Source organism: Galeopterus variegatus, unplaced genomic scaffold, assembly GCF_000696425.1.
Source record: "Galeopterus variegatus unplaced genomic scaffold, G_variegatus-3.0.2 Scaffold2334, whole genome shotgun sequence".
Lineage (NCBI taxonomy): Eukaryota > Metazoa > Chordata > Mammalia > Dermoptera > Cynocephalidae > Galeopterus > Galeopterus variegatus.
This window is the reverse complement of record NW_007728445.1, coordinates 149,370-164,876: the sequence shown is the minus strand read 5'-3', so window position 1 is coordinate 164,876 and position 15,507 is coordinate 149,370. Positions and strand designations below refer to the sequence as shown.

General features: G+C 57.4%; 1 protein-coding gene across 2 annotated transcripts; it reads left to right on the top strand.

Annotated features, from left to right (window-relative positions):
* The first annotated feature begins 143 nt into the window (after positions 1-143).
* LOC103597503 (AP-5 complex subunit zeta-1-like) lies at positions 144-12,816 on the top strand. 2 transcript variants are annotated; one of them, XM_008581359.1, is made up of 17 exons: positions 144-212; positions 1,725-1,862; positions 2,088-2,274; positions 5,214-5,358; positions 5,644-5,753; positions 6,269-6,437; positions 7,005-7,145; positions 7,582-7,619; positions 7,694-7,856; positions 8,343-8,521; positions 9,129-9,271; positions 9,673-9,813; positions 10,325-10,436; positions 11,213-11,310; positions 11,814-11,946; positions 12,025-12,239; positions 12,531-12,816. In XM_008581359.1, the coding sequence occupies exons 1-17, from the start codon at positions 172-174 to the stop codon at positions 12,799-12,801; spliced, it is 2,424 nt and encodes an 807-aa protein (XP_008579581.1). In that variant the 5' UTR covers positions 144-171; the 3' UTR covers positions 12,802-12,816. The 2 variants fall into 2 exon arrangements, with proteins under 2 accessions (XP_008579581.1, XP_008579582.1); XM_008581360.1 differs by lacking the exons at positions 144-212; positions 1,725-1,862 and having other exon boundaries at positions 2,230-2,279.
* Positions 12,817-15,507: the final 2,691 nt, after the last annotated feature.

The following is a 15,507-nucleotide window of genomic DNA, read 5'->3' as shown; positions in this document are numbered from 1 at the left end:
CCGGCGGTCCTCCCACGTGACGCGGCACGTGACGCGACCCGGAAGCCGGCGGCACCTCCGCGGAGGCCCGTTCCGTTAACGTGAGGCGGCGTCCGAAGCGGGCCCGGCAGGGCTCCCGGGGTCTCAGCGGCTCGAGCGCGCGGAGCCCGGTCTCCGGACGGCGGCGGTGGGATGTTCACGGCGGGAGCGGAGAGTCTGCTCCACCAGGCCAGGTGCGGGGAGCCGCGGCCCGGGCGTCCCTCCCCGCGCCTCTTCCCTGCGGCGCCTGCGGCTGGGGCTCGCAGAGCGGAGGCCGTGTGCCGGAGACTTGGGGGACGGGGGCGGAACAAGGTGGGTCCCCGGAGGAGGGGACACCTGAGCAGGAATTTGAAGGTAGCAGAGGTTTCTGTGATTATAGTGAGCAAGGTCTTTAATGTAGATTAAGTTCTCACGTCTATGAATAGGACAAAAATCTCTGGTCAAAATAACCTTTGAAAAATCTCCTAGAAAGAGATACGGAGATATTCATTGTGGATATGCAGCACCGTCTCCCAGTAAGTCCAGCACAGTCTGCCTCTCCTTCAATACTGGACAGATACTAGTTCATTTGACGTTAGGGACTATATTAAATAAAAACTCCTAGCATCTCACTCAGTATGTGACATGCTTACTCCAAAGAGCTTACCAGGAGACAAAGACTGAAACCCACTCAGAACTTCATTCCCAGCTCACATTCTACTCAAGGATGAAAGACAAAAGGAATAGCCCTCACTATTTAAATTTTTTTTTTTTCCTTTTTGTCGTTTTTACTGACCGGTAACAGGATCGCAACCCTCGGTGTCGCGCCCGTACCGGGGACCGGCAACGGGATCGTAACCCTCGGTGTTGCACCCGCACCGCGCTCAGCCAGTGAGCGGGAACCGGTCTCCACATGGGATCCGAACCCTCGGAGGGAGCGCCGCCGCGCTCCCAAGCGGCGCACTCTCCAGTGTGCCACCGGGCCGGCCCTTAAATTCTTATTCCTGTCTCTTTGTCTTCGGTTAATTTAAAAATATATCTAACTCTAAATCCTAACTATCACACCTTAGACTAAATTTCCCTTACATTTGAATGAGACTCCTAAAAGCAATTGATTTCAGTTCTCCTGGAATAATAAAATCAGAAAGGTGTTTTTTTTTTCCTTTTTTGTCTTTTTTACTGACCAGTAACGGGATCGCAGCCCTTGGTGTTGCGCCCACACCGCGCTCAGCCAGTGAGCGGGAACCGGTCTCCACATGGGATCCGAACCCTCGGAGGGAGCGCCGCCGCGCTCCCAAGCGGCGCACTCTCCAGTGTGCCACCGGGCCGGCCCTTAAATTCTTATTCCTGTCTCTTTGTCTTCGGTTAATTTAAAAATATATCTAACTCTAAATCCTAACTATCACACCTTAGACTAAATTTCCCTTACATTTGAATGAGACTCCTAAAAGCAATTGATTTCAGTTCTCCTGGAATAATAAAATCAGAAAGGTGTGGTGTTGTAAATTATGGGACTGATGGATCACTAAATCCCAGCGAGAGAGGAACCAGTTTAGATAATCACCAAATTTATCTTGTGGGGCACTGGGTGATGGAATCGCATTCCTCCCACAACACCCGGCTTTCTCTACTAAATAGGGATTTCCCCCTGTCCAGCAGTCATGCTTTTGTAGCTCAGAGAAGCACTTCGTTGTCCCTTGACAGTTGCTGACGTCCTCTTTGTTTAGGGAGATCCAAGATGAGGAGCTACAGAAGTTCTGTTCCCGGATCAGTAAGCTGCTGCAGAAGAATGACTTGGGGCCTGATGTGGTCGACTCCCTTCAGAGGCTTTTCCTCATTGTCTCAGCCACAAAGTATAACCGAAGGTGAGTGTAACACAGTGGCCCATGGGGTGCCCTCATCCACACCGAGATTGGTGCAAATGTTCCTTTGTCGTTTGAGTCCTATGTCCACTTAAACTAGTGCTGAAGGTTCTCACATATGAAATGCTCTATCCACCTGCCAGAGGGACCCAGGCAGCTCTCTGGGGTGCTGGGTGCTCTTGCCATGGGTGTGACGTGTCACCCGCCTGCCGGGATCTCACCTTCCAGGCTGGAGAAGACCTGTGTGGACCTGCTGCAGACCACCCTCTGCTTGCCTGCATGCCCCGAGCAGCTCCAGGTTCTCTGCACCGCCATCCTGAGAGAGATGTCACCCTCCAACAGCCTGACCCTGTCCTGTGACCACACGCAGAACACCCGGCAGCTGAGTCTGGTGGCCTCTGTGCTCTTGGCGCAGGTAAGGTAATTGTCACCGCTTCAGTTGGCTGTCTTACCCCAGGTGGTCCTGGGGCTTCGGGAGAACCCGACAGGCTGGCCTTCGCCCCCATGTGTGTGCCAGTGTGCTGCGTGGGCTCTCACGGCCTGGGTTCCCATTCCCTTCAACAGTTTTTATCACTGCCTTACTTGGGCCAGGATGCCTGGTACTCAGATTTGTCTGGAGCAAGCTGGAACCTGCCTGTTCCTGCTCCCCTTCTTCCTGTCTTCCCCCATCCCTTGGAAAGTCTAAGTCAGGCCGCAAGGTCTGGGCTGCTTTGCTGACATTCCTGGACATGCGTAGGGTGGCACTGATGATGCTGGTAGAGTGGCAGCCTTCACAATTGGACAGTGCCCTTTGTAAGTGTTTTCACACCTGATGACTGGTTGCTGTGAGAGGAACTCAAGAGAGGAAATGGATTTTAGTTTATAAGTGACATCCTTGGTAGAGCGAGCAGAGAAGTCTGTGCTCTCAGTAGCCGTTTTGAAGCACCTGCCTGCACCACTCCTGTCCCATTTGTAAGTACTTCTGGAAGGACCAGGGGCAGCCTTGTCCTTTGGCGACTAGGAGGCCCCTGGGGTGCACATGGTGACAGGCAGTGGCTCAGGCCCCTCATGGTACTGAGCAGCAGCCCTGAGTCCAGGCACAGTTGCCTTTAAAATTGTATGAAAGTATGGGCCAGCCTGGTGGCGCACTGGAGAGTGCGCCGCTTGGGAGCGCGGCGGCGCTCCCGCCGAGGGTTCGGATCCCATGTGAAGACCGGTTCCCGCTCACTGGCTGAGCGTGGTGCGGGTGCAACACCAAGGGTTGCGATCCTGTTGCCGGTCCCCTCCCCGGTACCGGCGCGACACTGAGGGTTGCGATCCCGTTACCGGTCAGTAAAAAAGACAAAAAGGAAAAAAAAAATTGTATGAAAGTAGAAAGAGCCACATAATGAACACCCTGCCTCCAGCCCCTCCTCTGCCCCCCATTCCCAAATCACTTAGAAACAAATCCCAGATATCTTAACATTTCTACCTACTTCTTTGTGTCTTGGGCCGGCCCGGTGGTGCACTGGAGAGTGCGCCGCTTGGGAGCGCGGCGGCGCTCCCGCCGAGGGTTCGGATCCCATGTGAAGACCGGTTCCCGCTCACTGGCTGAGCGTGGTGCGGGTGCAACACCAAGGGTTGCGATCCTGTTGCCGGTCCCCTCCCCGGTACCGGCGCGACACTGAGGGTTGCGATCCCGTTACCGGTCAGTAAAAAAGACAAAAAGGAAAAAAAAAATTGTATGAAAGTAGAAAGAGCCACATAATGAACACCCTGCCTCCAGCCCCTCCTCTGCCCCCCATTCCCAAATCACTTAGAAACAAATCCCAGATATCTTAACATTTCTACCTACTTCTTTGTGTCTTTCTTAAGGATAGGGACTCATCTTTCCTTCCCTGACAGTGTATTTGTGGAAGAGATTGGGTGGGTTTCTGTGGGCCCCACAGCCTGGACTAAGTGCCTGCCTCAGGAGTGGGGTCCCCCCTCCCTCTGTCCTCAGTGTTTCTGCACACTTCATCCAAGGGGCTTAATCCAGGCTGGGGGGTTCTGCCACATCTGCGGCCAGGTGCTTGTTCATCCTTCCTGTCCCGCTGTGACAGGAGCAGCTCTGGACGCTCAGCGTGTGAATGGAGTGACTCGTTAGGGGCTGCAACAGGCTGCTTTCTGTAAGAGGCACTTGGCTGCCTCTGCTCTTTGGTCACCCGGTGGTGCAGTGTGTGCACAGAGGGCACAGTGAGACAGGACTCGCCCTCTGTTCCTCTCTTTGCCAGTTTTCAGAGCCACGAGCTGGCTTGCACCACACCACAGGCAGCAGCGGGCACTGTTTTGGTTTTGGTGTCAGGAGGAGCTGGTGGGCGTCAGCGTGTTTGGGGTCTCGTGCTCCATGGCTGCTGTCATCCTAATGGGTGCTCGGCTCCTCTACTCCAAAGCCCCGGGAGCCTCCACAGGGTGCCCTGAGGCACCTTACGATGACCCCGGTAGTGCTGGGCTTGCTGCCTCGGGGGTATGGAAAGACAGCCCAGCTCGTCTGCTTCTTTTCCTGCCCTGACCTGGGACCAGCTTCTTGTTCAAAGAACTGTCACTTCTTATACTGGAAAATTGGAAGGGGATTGCTAAGCATGTGGGCTACGGAGTCATGTGCAGCCATTTAAAGACTGATATTTTACTCTATCACTGAAATTCTATTTTACCTGCTTGATTTAAAGAATGTACCTGATACATAAAACTGAAATTCAGCAAGCTGCATGTCATGGCCCCCAGGCTGAGAATGTGGACTCCGTCAGGCGGCCAGGCAGTGTGGTGTGCCCCGTATGAGAGTGTGCAGTGGGCAGGTGTCAGCAAACAGCCGTGCCCTGGAAGACAGGGGAAGGTGAGCCCTTGTGTCAGACGAGGATCAGGCTCAGCCTCACCATCTCTGTCGCTTACTGCTGTCTGGCTCTGAGGTAGCTGGAACCCTGAGCCTTACACTCACACCAGTGGCCCCTGCCAACCCGACTCTGAACCCACATGGGGAAGTCTTCCTCTGTGTCGTGTTAGGGTTTCTGCTGTGTGTCCCTTGAGAACTAATGAAGACAGCATGTCCTGCAGCTGTGGCCAGGTCCACAGCAGCTGCTACTGTGTTTTTAGTATTAAATCAGCTGAGTTCCCACCCCTTCCCGCCTTGGTGATGAGACTCCCTGGATAGGGAGGCTACAGGCTGGCGCAGGGACCTCTCTGCACTGTGCTGGGCAGGCTGGGCTCAGTGTCCTCCTTCCCACCCCCCTAAACAGGGGTCTTGAGAACTGATGTTCTCAAGGGGTTTCTTGCAGACTTTTGCAATGGGGGCAAGAGGTGATCTCACTTCTGCACTCAGGGCATGTCAGTGCTTCAGCACTTGGCCTGTTTGATTTGAAGGGTGACAGAAGAGAGGAGGTCAGAACCATGGGCCAGCATGTTCTGAAGGCCCTAGAGAGCCGGCAGCCCGAGGGGCCCAGTGTCAGACACCTCCTTCCCATCCTGTCGAAAGTGGTCAGCCTGGCCCCAGGCACCCTCCGGGAAGGTATGTGGGGCCCCTTCCTGAGAGGCCTGGGCAAGGACTGGCCTCCCCAGCTCCTTTCCTAAGGTGTCCCATGCATGGGGTGGCATGGAGAAGGCAGGTCAGGGAGTCTGGTGAGCCCCACAGCTGCTCTGGGTTGCGTCTAGGGAGGACTGAGTGTGGGGACTCTACAGGTCCCCATTGGGAGCAGCTGCCTGTTCTATGAGAAAGATCTTCTGGCATCAGGTGGGGCTGGGAGGCCCTGGATTTAACCATTACCCCCAGCGTGGTCCCCTCTGCTCTCTGCAGACCAGACCAACCTGCTCAGCAAGAGGCTGGTCGACTGGCTCCGCTACGCCAGCATCCAGCAAGGGCTCCCGCACACCGGGGGCTTCTTCTCCACACCCAGAGCCCGGCAGGTGAGACCAGAGCTGCTTTGGTACCTCAGGGACCCAAGAATCAGAAACCTCCTTCTGTGCTGCTGGCAGGTTCCCATTGACTCCTGTCCTTCCGCCTGGTTCCATGATGACCCCTCACTTCCTGCCTCCACTGCTGCGGGAGGGTCAGGCGGGGTCACTGCTCTCCCCCCAGCCTTGTGTGTCTTTGGGGATCTGTGGTCTGTGGCAGACCTGTGACATGCATCTAACCAGGGATCAGCGCAGCATTTTAGCATCTCACAGAGGGTGGGCCACTGCCCAGATCTACAAGGATATGGATCCTTACATGATGCCAGGCATTACAACAGGGCGGGGCAGTGCAGATCCCGGGCTTCACATCCCTGGGCCATGCTCGAGCTCACGTTCATGGAGAAGGAGGGGATCTTCTGCACCCTTCTGAGTAGCTGTGAGCCTGTCAGCTTTCTTCTTGGCTTCAGCACCCCCTGCCTACCCCAGCCCAGAGAGCCCTGTAGTCCCACCTGTGTTTCCTCCCACAGCCAGGCCCCATCACCGAGGTGGATGGGGCAGTGGCCACAGACTTCTTCACGGTGCTCTCCACGGGCCAGCACTTCACGGAGGACCAGTGGCTGAACGTGCAGGCCTTCTCCATGCTGCGGGCGTGGCTTCTGCATAGCAGCCCTGAGGACCCCAGTGCCCCAGATGCAGGTGTGCCAAGGGTGGGACGAAGGTGGCATCCAGGTCAGATGAGGGTAGGAGGCAGGTGGGCCTCAGTGGGACACGGGTACACCCCGGGTCAGGTGCAGGTACATTGGGAGTCAGGCGCGGGTGAGAGGCCAGGCAGCAGAGACCAGCTGCCTCGGAGCTGAGCTGAGAACACTGCCTGGCATCGTGGGCCTCCTGGCTGAGCCTTCAAAGGCCGTGGGATGCCCTTCTAAGATCCATGGGCGACCCTCATGTGATGCGCAGGAGAAGCCAGAGTAGTCATGTAAGGCGGACCCCCATAAGATAACTGGGACAACTTCACTGGATTTCTCGTCTACAGACCTTCAGTTTATAGAAAGTAAAACCAACTAGCAGTCTGTACGCTCTGTGTACTTGTTGTAGGCAGAAAACTTGACTACATTTGAGTGTTCAGTGCTGGGGAAAGCAGCCAGGGCGGGTTGTGGGCCCTGGGGGCTTGGCGTTGCCAATAGTGACTCGCCTCATGCCCTCCGGGAGGCTTCGTTTTTGGAGCCGCATCCCCGCCCTGCTGAGCGTTCTGTTCTCCCACAGATGACAAGTCAGAGATGGAGGGCTCCACCCTGTCTGTGCTGTCCGCCACCTCCACTGCCAGCCGCCTGCTGCCCCCCCGGGAACGGCTGAGGGAGGTGGCCTTCGAGTACTGCCAGCGCCTCATCGAGCAGAGTAACCGGCGTAAGTCCCTGGCTGAAGCTGGACCCTGCTCCAGGGTGCTGTCCCCCAGGCTCGACTCCTCCCATGGAGTGAAGCAGATGTTCACTGAGTTGCTGCCCAGCAGAGGCTGGGGTCCCCAGGTGGTTAGTTTCGGGCAGGGGTGCTTTTTGTTTCTGAGAGTCAACCCCAGGGAGCGCAGCTTTGGACAGAACCTGTGCTGTTCAGGCTGCACCTGAGTCCCCTGGTTCCGTGCCCTGCCCTGCCTGCACCCCGGTGGCAGTGGCAGTCCCCGGGGGCCTTACGTCTTCCCAGGGGCCTGCTCTCTAGCCCACCCTGCCCCTCCTGTCCCAGTCAGTCATTCACTGTCCTCACCTCGAGCTTCCAGAGCACAGGCACCTTCTCACTGGGTTGTTGTGAGGCCGAGGCAGAGACAGTTGACTTTCTTCCCTCCTCCCAGGAGCCCTGAGGAAGGGGGACTCTGACCTGCAGAAAGCTGTAAGTGGCTGGCGGGGCTGGCAGGGGAGGCTGGCGTGCTTGGCCTGTGTGACGTGGCCTTGGTGTCCCTGCAGTGCCTGGTGGAAGCCATACTGGTCCTGGACGTGCTGTGCCGGCAGGACCCCTCCTTCCTGTACCGCACCCTCTCCTGCCTGAAGGCCCTGCACGGACGGCTAAGCGGGGGGCTGGGCTGCGTGCGGGCGCTGCTGCCTCTTGCCCAGTTCTTCCTGGACCACGGTGAGCCGGCGCAGGGAACTCCACATGCTCGCGTGGAGAGTGCTGTTTGTCCTGATGGGGTGCTGTTCCTCCATTTTTAGGACACTATTCCTTTTATGGACTGCTGGGGCTAGATGGTGGGAGTTTTTAAATTTTTAGATAGCGACACCTTGTCAAGTTTGTCGTTCTCAAAACACTTGATGTGTCACTGGCCCCGAAAACCCAAAAGTCGGGGAACCAGCATCTTCCAAAAAGTGTTCTCCATAGCTGGCACTACTCACAGGAGCTGGTCCGTGGCCCCTGGGAAGGGGTAGCCAGAGTAGAGCTTACCTGGCCCGTGTGAGACGTCTCAGACGCTTTGGTGTCCTGGAGACACATATGGCCATAGAGACGTGGCTAGCGACCCTAAGCGGCCCCAACCAGCCACAGAGAAGCATTTCCATGCCAAGTTCAAGACACCAGTGTTGGGCAGGGTCATCTGCCCTGATGGATTGCGGCACTTTTCAGGGGAGGCAGCTGCGGTGGACTCGGAAGCCATCTACCAGCACCTGTTCACCAGGGTCCCCTCAGAACTCTTCCACAGCCCGATGCTGGCCTTTGAGTTCATCCAGTTCTGCAGGGACAACCTTCACCTGTTCAGCGGGAATCTCAGTGTTTTCAAGTTGAACTTCCCTAACCTCTTTAAGGTATACTCAGGCAGGGACGTGAGGGCCCAGCCATCTCCGCTCTTCCCGTGAGGGCTCAAGGCAGGTTCTGGCTGTGAGTGTAGAGCCTGCTGGGTCTAAGGCCTGGCATGTGGGGTGCAGGATGAGGTGGGGTGTCATTTAAAGTGTTGCTACCATCAGAGAAAGCCACATGCAGGCCCTTTGGGGAGGGGATAGTTGCCTGACTCGGTGAGTGTGTTCTCACGGAGCTCGTACAGGCTCGTCATCTAGTCGGATTTCCTCACCTGGGAGCATGGCCCTTGGTGCCATGGGTTTTTGATGTGTCTTTGGCAACCAGCACCTCACCATGTGGTCTTTTCAACCCAGTTGGAGACTTAGTCTTTTTCCTAGAGAGAAAAATAATGAAATGATTGGTTTAATCACTTGTGTGAAAGTGGATGCAAAAGCCAAAAAAAAAAAAAAAGTTTGAGGGGAATATTTCAGACTCCCAACCACACAGAGTAGGGAGAGATGGAGAGAGGGCTGACAAAGACACCCCTGCCTCAGGATGGTGCATTGGTGACAGCAGTAACGTGGTCGTGGTGGCTCGCTGCCTCTGTGACCTGAGCCGCTGCCCTTGTCCCTGCAGTTCCTGGCCTGGAACAGCCCACCCCTCACCTCCGAGTTTGTGTTGCTCCTCCCGGCCCTGGTAGACGCCGGCACAGCCCTGGAGATGCTGCATGCACTGTTGGACCTGCCCTGCCTGACCGCGGCCCTGGACCTGCAGCTCAGGTGGGCACTACTGTACCGCCACTGCCCCCAGCCCCTCCTCACCACTCCCGACCCACCAGCACCACGGCCCCTCCTTATTCCTCCTCTGCACCCGGCTGTCTCTGCCCTGCAAAGCCACCTCCAATGCAGAACACATCTCTGGCCCCTCACCACCCACTGAGGGCAGCCCCCAGCCCTGGAGATCAGCAGTGGATTGTCCCAGGGGCTTTGCCCCACAGTCCTTCCCCGTCACCCTAAGGCATACTGCTGGCTCAGGGCGCTGTGATGTTACAGTGGCATCTGCTTGACAGTGTCTCCCTGACAAGTGGGTGCCCCGGTGGTCAGAGGCCAAATTGGACTGTGATTGGCCTGAGCCAAGGGCCCATCTCCCGGCTTGGTCTCGGGCATCTGTCCTCTCACAGGTCATTGCCGGCCCCATCTGAGAGGCCACTCTGGGACACCTCTCTCAGGACGCCCAGCTGCCTGGAGGCTTTCCGGGACCCAAGGTTCCAGGGTCTCTTCCAGCACCTGCTGCGCACCAAGGCCAGTGGCACCATGGAGAGGTGGGGCCTTGGGCAGGGGATAAGCCAGGCTGTGGCCACGGGATGGGGCCTGCTGAGGTCCTGCACTGAGGCCTGGGTGCTTTGTGCTTGAGATGGGACTGTGTCCCCACTTCTCAACCTGGGCAGCAGCCATCGTCACCACCACCTAAGGGCAAGCCCACATCACTGAACGTCTGCTGGGTGTGGGTGCTGTGCTTAGTGCTTTCAGCGGCTCAGTTCAGTCCTCGTTAATCCTGCGAGGTTGGGGCAGTGAATGCTCCATTTGGCAGGTGGAGAGGCTGAGGCCCAGCACACCCCAGGAAGTGGGAGGGCAGGACTGACACTCGGGGCTCCTGACCCCAGCTCTACCCCTGACTGCTTCACTATCCCAGGTGCACTGATGTCTCCAGGCCTCCCGCCTTCCCTGCAGGCCCCAGCCCATGGGATCACATGGTTTTACGTGTTTGGAGCATGTCTGTGGTCAACGGGTGGGGGGTATGTGGCACTCAGTGGGCCACCTGCATGTCCCCAGGTTGACCCCACTCCACCGGTTGCTTCAGCCCATGGCCAGCTGCGCCCGTGTGGCCCAGTGTGCTGAGGCTGTGCCCACTCTGCTCCAGGTGTTCTTTTCAGCAGTGACCCAGGTGAGTCCACTGCCCAGGTCTCCCACCCTACGGGCTTCACACACCACCAGGGGGCCAGAGGGGCTAGCGCAGAACGAGGACTGTTGCATTGCCCTTGAATTCTGCAGAGAATCCCGTTCTGCTGCACCCGCTGTCCACAGCCATGGTGAGGATCAGGGAGAGTCACAGACTGCAGCCTGGCCAGGTCCTGTCTCCCATCCCCAGGATGGGGGGGTGAAGGAGAGGCCCTAGGGCCAGTGGCATAGCTGGGGCCAGTGTCCCCTGGTGCCTCTACCACCTTTGACGTGTGCAGGCAGCTTCATTCAAGACCAAAGTAAAGGTTTCCATAGGCCAGTGGTTCCCGCCTCAGCTGCTCCTGGGGAGCTTTACCAATGTGACACTCAGCCACAGGCAGAGGAGGGCTGGATGTGGGGCCGAGTGGTCTGTGTGCACCCTGAGCTGAGCGAGACTGTGCCCCTGGCCTTGCAGAGCAGATTCAGCAAAGGAAGCCACAGAACAGAAGTGGGGCCTCCACTGAGGGCCAGTGTGGGGCTGCCAATTCGAAGGGTTTCCTTTCCCTCTGGGCCAGTTCTCTCCCAGCTCCCTGGACGCTTGCAGCTCGGTCCGCCTGGCCCCAAGTGTTGGGGAGGGCCGCTTGGGAGGGCAGTAGATGAGGAGGCCCTGGCCCCTCACTGCCCCCCACCCCGTTGTGGCCTCACCTCGCAAGGGCAGCAGTGGATGGTGGATGGTGTTTGGTTGGGGTGAGACAGAGCCTGGTGCTCGCTCTTGGCCCCCAGGTTGCTGATGGGGTCCTGACCAACCATCTGGCGCTGCTGCTCCTGGAGAGAAGTGATGCACTTTACCAGGTCCCACTGTATGAAGCTCACGTACACAGGTGGGTCCCTCCTGCAGCCCCTGGCAGATGTCGCTGACACCTGACATCGAGCACATCCTGTCTTGGACTTCTTAGCATCATCCTCTCTTCTAGGCTGCTCTCAGCAGTCTCAGATCCTGCCACCCCCACCTTTAGCCCCATACCCAGCCCTGGCATTTCCTCTCAATCCCGGATCCAGAATGTTACCCAAAGCCTGTCTTCTGCAGGGCTGATTCAGATCTCTCTTCCAGACTCTCCTGTCCCCTGGGTCATTCTTTCTGAATGCCCAATACAGGCAGGCTTGTCCTCACTCCACTGTCAAGCCCTGGACCTAGGACAGTGCTGGCCCCAGCCTTCTCCCCAGTGAGGCAGGGGCTTCCTCTAGGGACGAGCATGATCCTCAGTTCCTGACATGAGGGCGCAGCCTTCACCTGGCTGCTCAGAGCCTTCCCTGCTCAACTGGAGGGGGTGAGCTGATGGGGGGTGGTCTCGGGGTCTAGAGCCTGTGTGTCGGCTCTTGGCAGGGTGCTGAGCTCCCAGTTCTTGGCCCTGTGTAAGCTGAAGCCCTCCCTGGTGGTTGAGCTGGCCAAGGACCTCCTGGAGTTCGTGGGAAGCGTGAGTGGCATCCACAGCAGAGCAAGCATGCTCACCAGTGTGGTAAGGCCCATGCCGGCCTCCTGTCCCTCCTGACAGACAAGACCAGGGCGTGTGCTGAGCCTCTGTTCCCGGGCCTAGGTGTGGGCCGTTGGCGAGTACCTGTCGGTAACCTGTGACAGGCGGTGCACCGTGGAGCAGATCAACAAGTTCTTTGAAGCCCTGGAGGCCCTGCTATTCGAGGTCGCCCAATCCCGCCCCTCTGCTACCCTGCCCAAGTGTCCACCACAGGTCATCACTGTGCTCATGACTACACTGACCAAGCTGGCCTCCCGCAGCCAAGACCTGATCCCCAGGTACCTAGTTAGTGAGTGGGGAGAGGAAAACCTGTTGGCCTTACATGGGGAAAGGACGTGGCTTCTGAGGTCTTCCCTGTCCCAGGTGTCTTGAAATAGTCCCAGGAGCACAAGGGTCTTGTTTGGACGTGGGTGGCTAGGTTGTGTCAGCTGGATGCACCAGGGCGGTGGGCACCGAAGAGCAAAAGCCTCCCTAGCTGGGTGCCTTCGGGGACTGGGCCTCTCCACACTGACCCTTTTCCACGTGAGGGGTGTGTCTGCAGCTGACTGGTGGGACCCTCTTGTCCCCAGGGTCTCTCTGTTACTGTCAAAGATGAGGACCCTGGCCCAGAGCCCGGCCACTGGCTCTGTGCACAGTGAGGAGGACTCAGAAGCCATCTGCACCCGGGCCACAGAGCTGCTGAACCTGCTGAAGATGCCCAGCGTGGCCCAGTTTGTGCTCACGCCGAGTGTGGAGGTGTGCGAGCCCCGCTACCACCGGGACACCAACACGGCCCTGCCCCTGGCCCTGCGCACGGTCAGCCGGCTGGTGGAGAAGGAGGCCAGTCTCCTGCCGGGGTGAAGGGACAGTGACCAGGCAGACACTGCCGCAGATTAAGAGCCTGGGGCCATCAGCCCGGTATTCGGGCCAAGCCGCAGCTTTAGTGATCAGAGAGGACTTCAGGGAGGAGTGGGAGGCCTCGGGGAGAGGAGGCCCAGGGCCAGGGTGGGCTCGGCGCCCTCAGGGATACTTCAGGCTCTTCACTTTCTCACCTTCTGGGCTTTGTCTTCTAAACCGTTTGCTGTTGTGGCCACGCTGAAGTGAGCTGTAGAACTGCTCCGTTTCGTGGCTTTAGCCCTTTTTCTGGGCTGGATGGAAGCTGCTTAGTCTGTTTCCTGCTATTCCTTGTTTCTGGACAGTTTGGGAGCATGAAGAGATAACATAAAAATCTCCTTTAAAAGGTATCCGTGTGAACAGTGTGGGGTCCTTTCCCTTTTCCCTCCCTGCACCCTGGGGAGAGGGCCAGCTACCAGGAGCCCAACACGCAGCCCCTGGAGCTGCTCCTGACCAGACACCCTGGGCCTGTTCTTCCCACTCAGTTCCCGCCGTATAGGGGCCGTCCCTGATTCCGCCCCAGTGTCCTTGGGAATACAGATATGACATTACTCGCATGGCATGCACCGTCAGGAAGTGGTGTGAATCGCCCCAGGTGGTGCTAACTACCACTTGACAGGTCACTTGCTCAGTTTTTCTTTTTAATCCCCCTTTATGCTCCCGGATAGCTTGAAGGTACAAGAAGTCTCCGGGGCCCTCACTGGGGTGGCTTGAAGATGCCGTCACCTCTGCAGTCACCCCTGCAGGTCTGCATGCAGTCTGCCGTTCCCAGGGAGGGCAGGGCCAGAAGGCTGCAGCCCACAGGCTCCAGTGAGCCCCGCCCCTGGCACTGAGACCCTACTCGCAGCACTTCGGCTGTGTGGCAAGAGGGAGAGACACTCTGGGTGTGGTGCGCCATAAAACAACACACCCCTCCAGCCCCAGCGTTTCCGCCACTATTCTGTTCAGGTCAGTAAGCTGGGTCTGTAGATCAGCTCCCCAGGGCGGCGCCCGACCTCCGTCTGAGCCGGGGACGGGTTGGCCACCAGGTGGCGCTGCTGCTCCGCGAGCCTTGTGGCCCAGCCTCCGCCCCGCCCCCATGCCCCACCCACCCTCAGGCCTCTGCCCCGACGTCCCGGCTCTTCCCCGAGATGCCCTAAGCAAGGACGCCACCGTTCAGGCGACAGGTAGGCTCCTACCAGAGGTCTGGTCCTCGAAGATTCCAGAGAAGCAGAGGTGGGCGTCCTCGCGGGTAACCCCGGGTGGCTTTGCAGATGCGCGAGTCTCTGCCCACAGCCCTCCCCAGCCAGCCCTGAGCTACGTAGCCCTCATGTCCAGGTCGGAGCCCCAGGAAGTTCTTGCTTGTCCCCACAGCCAGCCTGTGACGTCCTGACCCAGAACTCTGTCCGCCCCTGCCCCCCAGCTCGGGTCTGGGGTCATGGGCCAAGGTCAAGAGGCGGGGACAACAGGAAGGGGCTGTGTGGCACAGCAGCCATCGCCAGGCTCACCTTGTCCCAGACAGGCAGACTCACACCTGAGGACGGCCACCCACAGGAAATGCTGGAGCTCACAGTGTACTTCAGTTGGAATGTTTTAGTTGTGTTTACATGTAAATGTAAATAGTATGTTCCCATGGCAGTGCATGTGCCAAATTTATAAATGCAGAGTCACACATACATACACATGTGCATATGGCACGTGTGCCCAGGAACAGCTCTCCGTGTGGAGACATTGCTCTCCTGGTCAGCTGTGTGCCAGGTGAGACCCCCACCCCCATCCTGACACTCACACAGAAGTGGGGCTGCCTTGGCCGCTTTCTCTAGGATGAATATCCCACCAAGTCCTTAATAACCCCTCGTCCCCGTCAAGGCCCCTGGCTCCTGCCTCTGAGGCAAGAGCTTATCTGACTTGAAGTCATAGAGGCTGTCTTGGGGACTCTGGCTCCCAGGTGCTCATGGGGCCCATGGTCAAGGCCAGCTGGTACTGAATCAGCAGCCAGTGCTGCTGCATGGGGCACGTGACAGGAAATGCAGCCTGCAGGGCCACCCAGCTCATCTGGGTGACGAGGAGCTCATGGTCAAATGCCTCCAGCTGCACAAGGGGGTCTCTTAGCACAGCCCTGCTCGCAGGGAGAGTCTACCTCTGCAGGGCACTCTGGGGCAGCAGCAGAAGGCTCACTGTTCTGTTTTCTAAATTAGCCTTTAAATTTTGGAATAGTTTCAGATTTATGGAAAAGTTGATGAACCTTAGAAACATTTATGATCAGTGAAAGAACGCAGACACAAAAGGTCACATGTTGTATGACTCCGTTTATATGACATATTCACAAGAAGTAACCCCACAGAGACATAAAGTCATTGAGTGCCAGGACCCAGGGGAGGGGAGGAATGGGGAGTGACAGCTTAATGGGCATGGTGTCTCCTTTGGGGGTGACAAAAATCTTTTAGAACTAGATAGACTCTGTACTATCTTTGCAACTTCCTGACGATCTACAATTGTTTAAGTATTATTTTTCACAATTTTGTGGATTATCTGGGGCTCAGCTGAGTTGTTCTGTTCCACATGGTACTATTGGGGCTGCTCAGGGCTGTGTTCACCTGGAAGCTCATCTAGGGATGGAATGTCCACAAGGGCTACAAGGGCTGCCCTCACTAGTTCTGCACCCCAGTGGCGTGCTTCCAAAAGCGAGGTGCT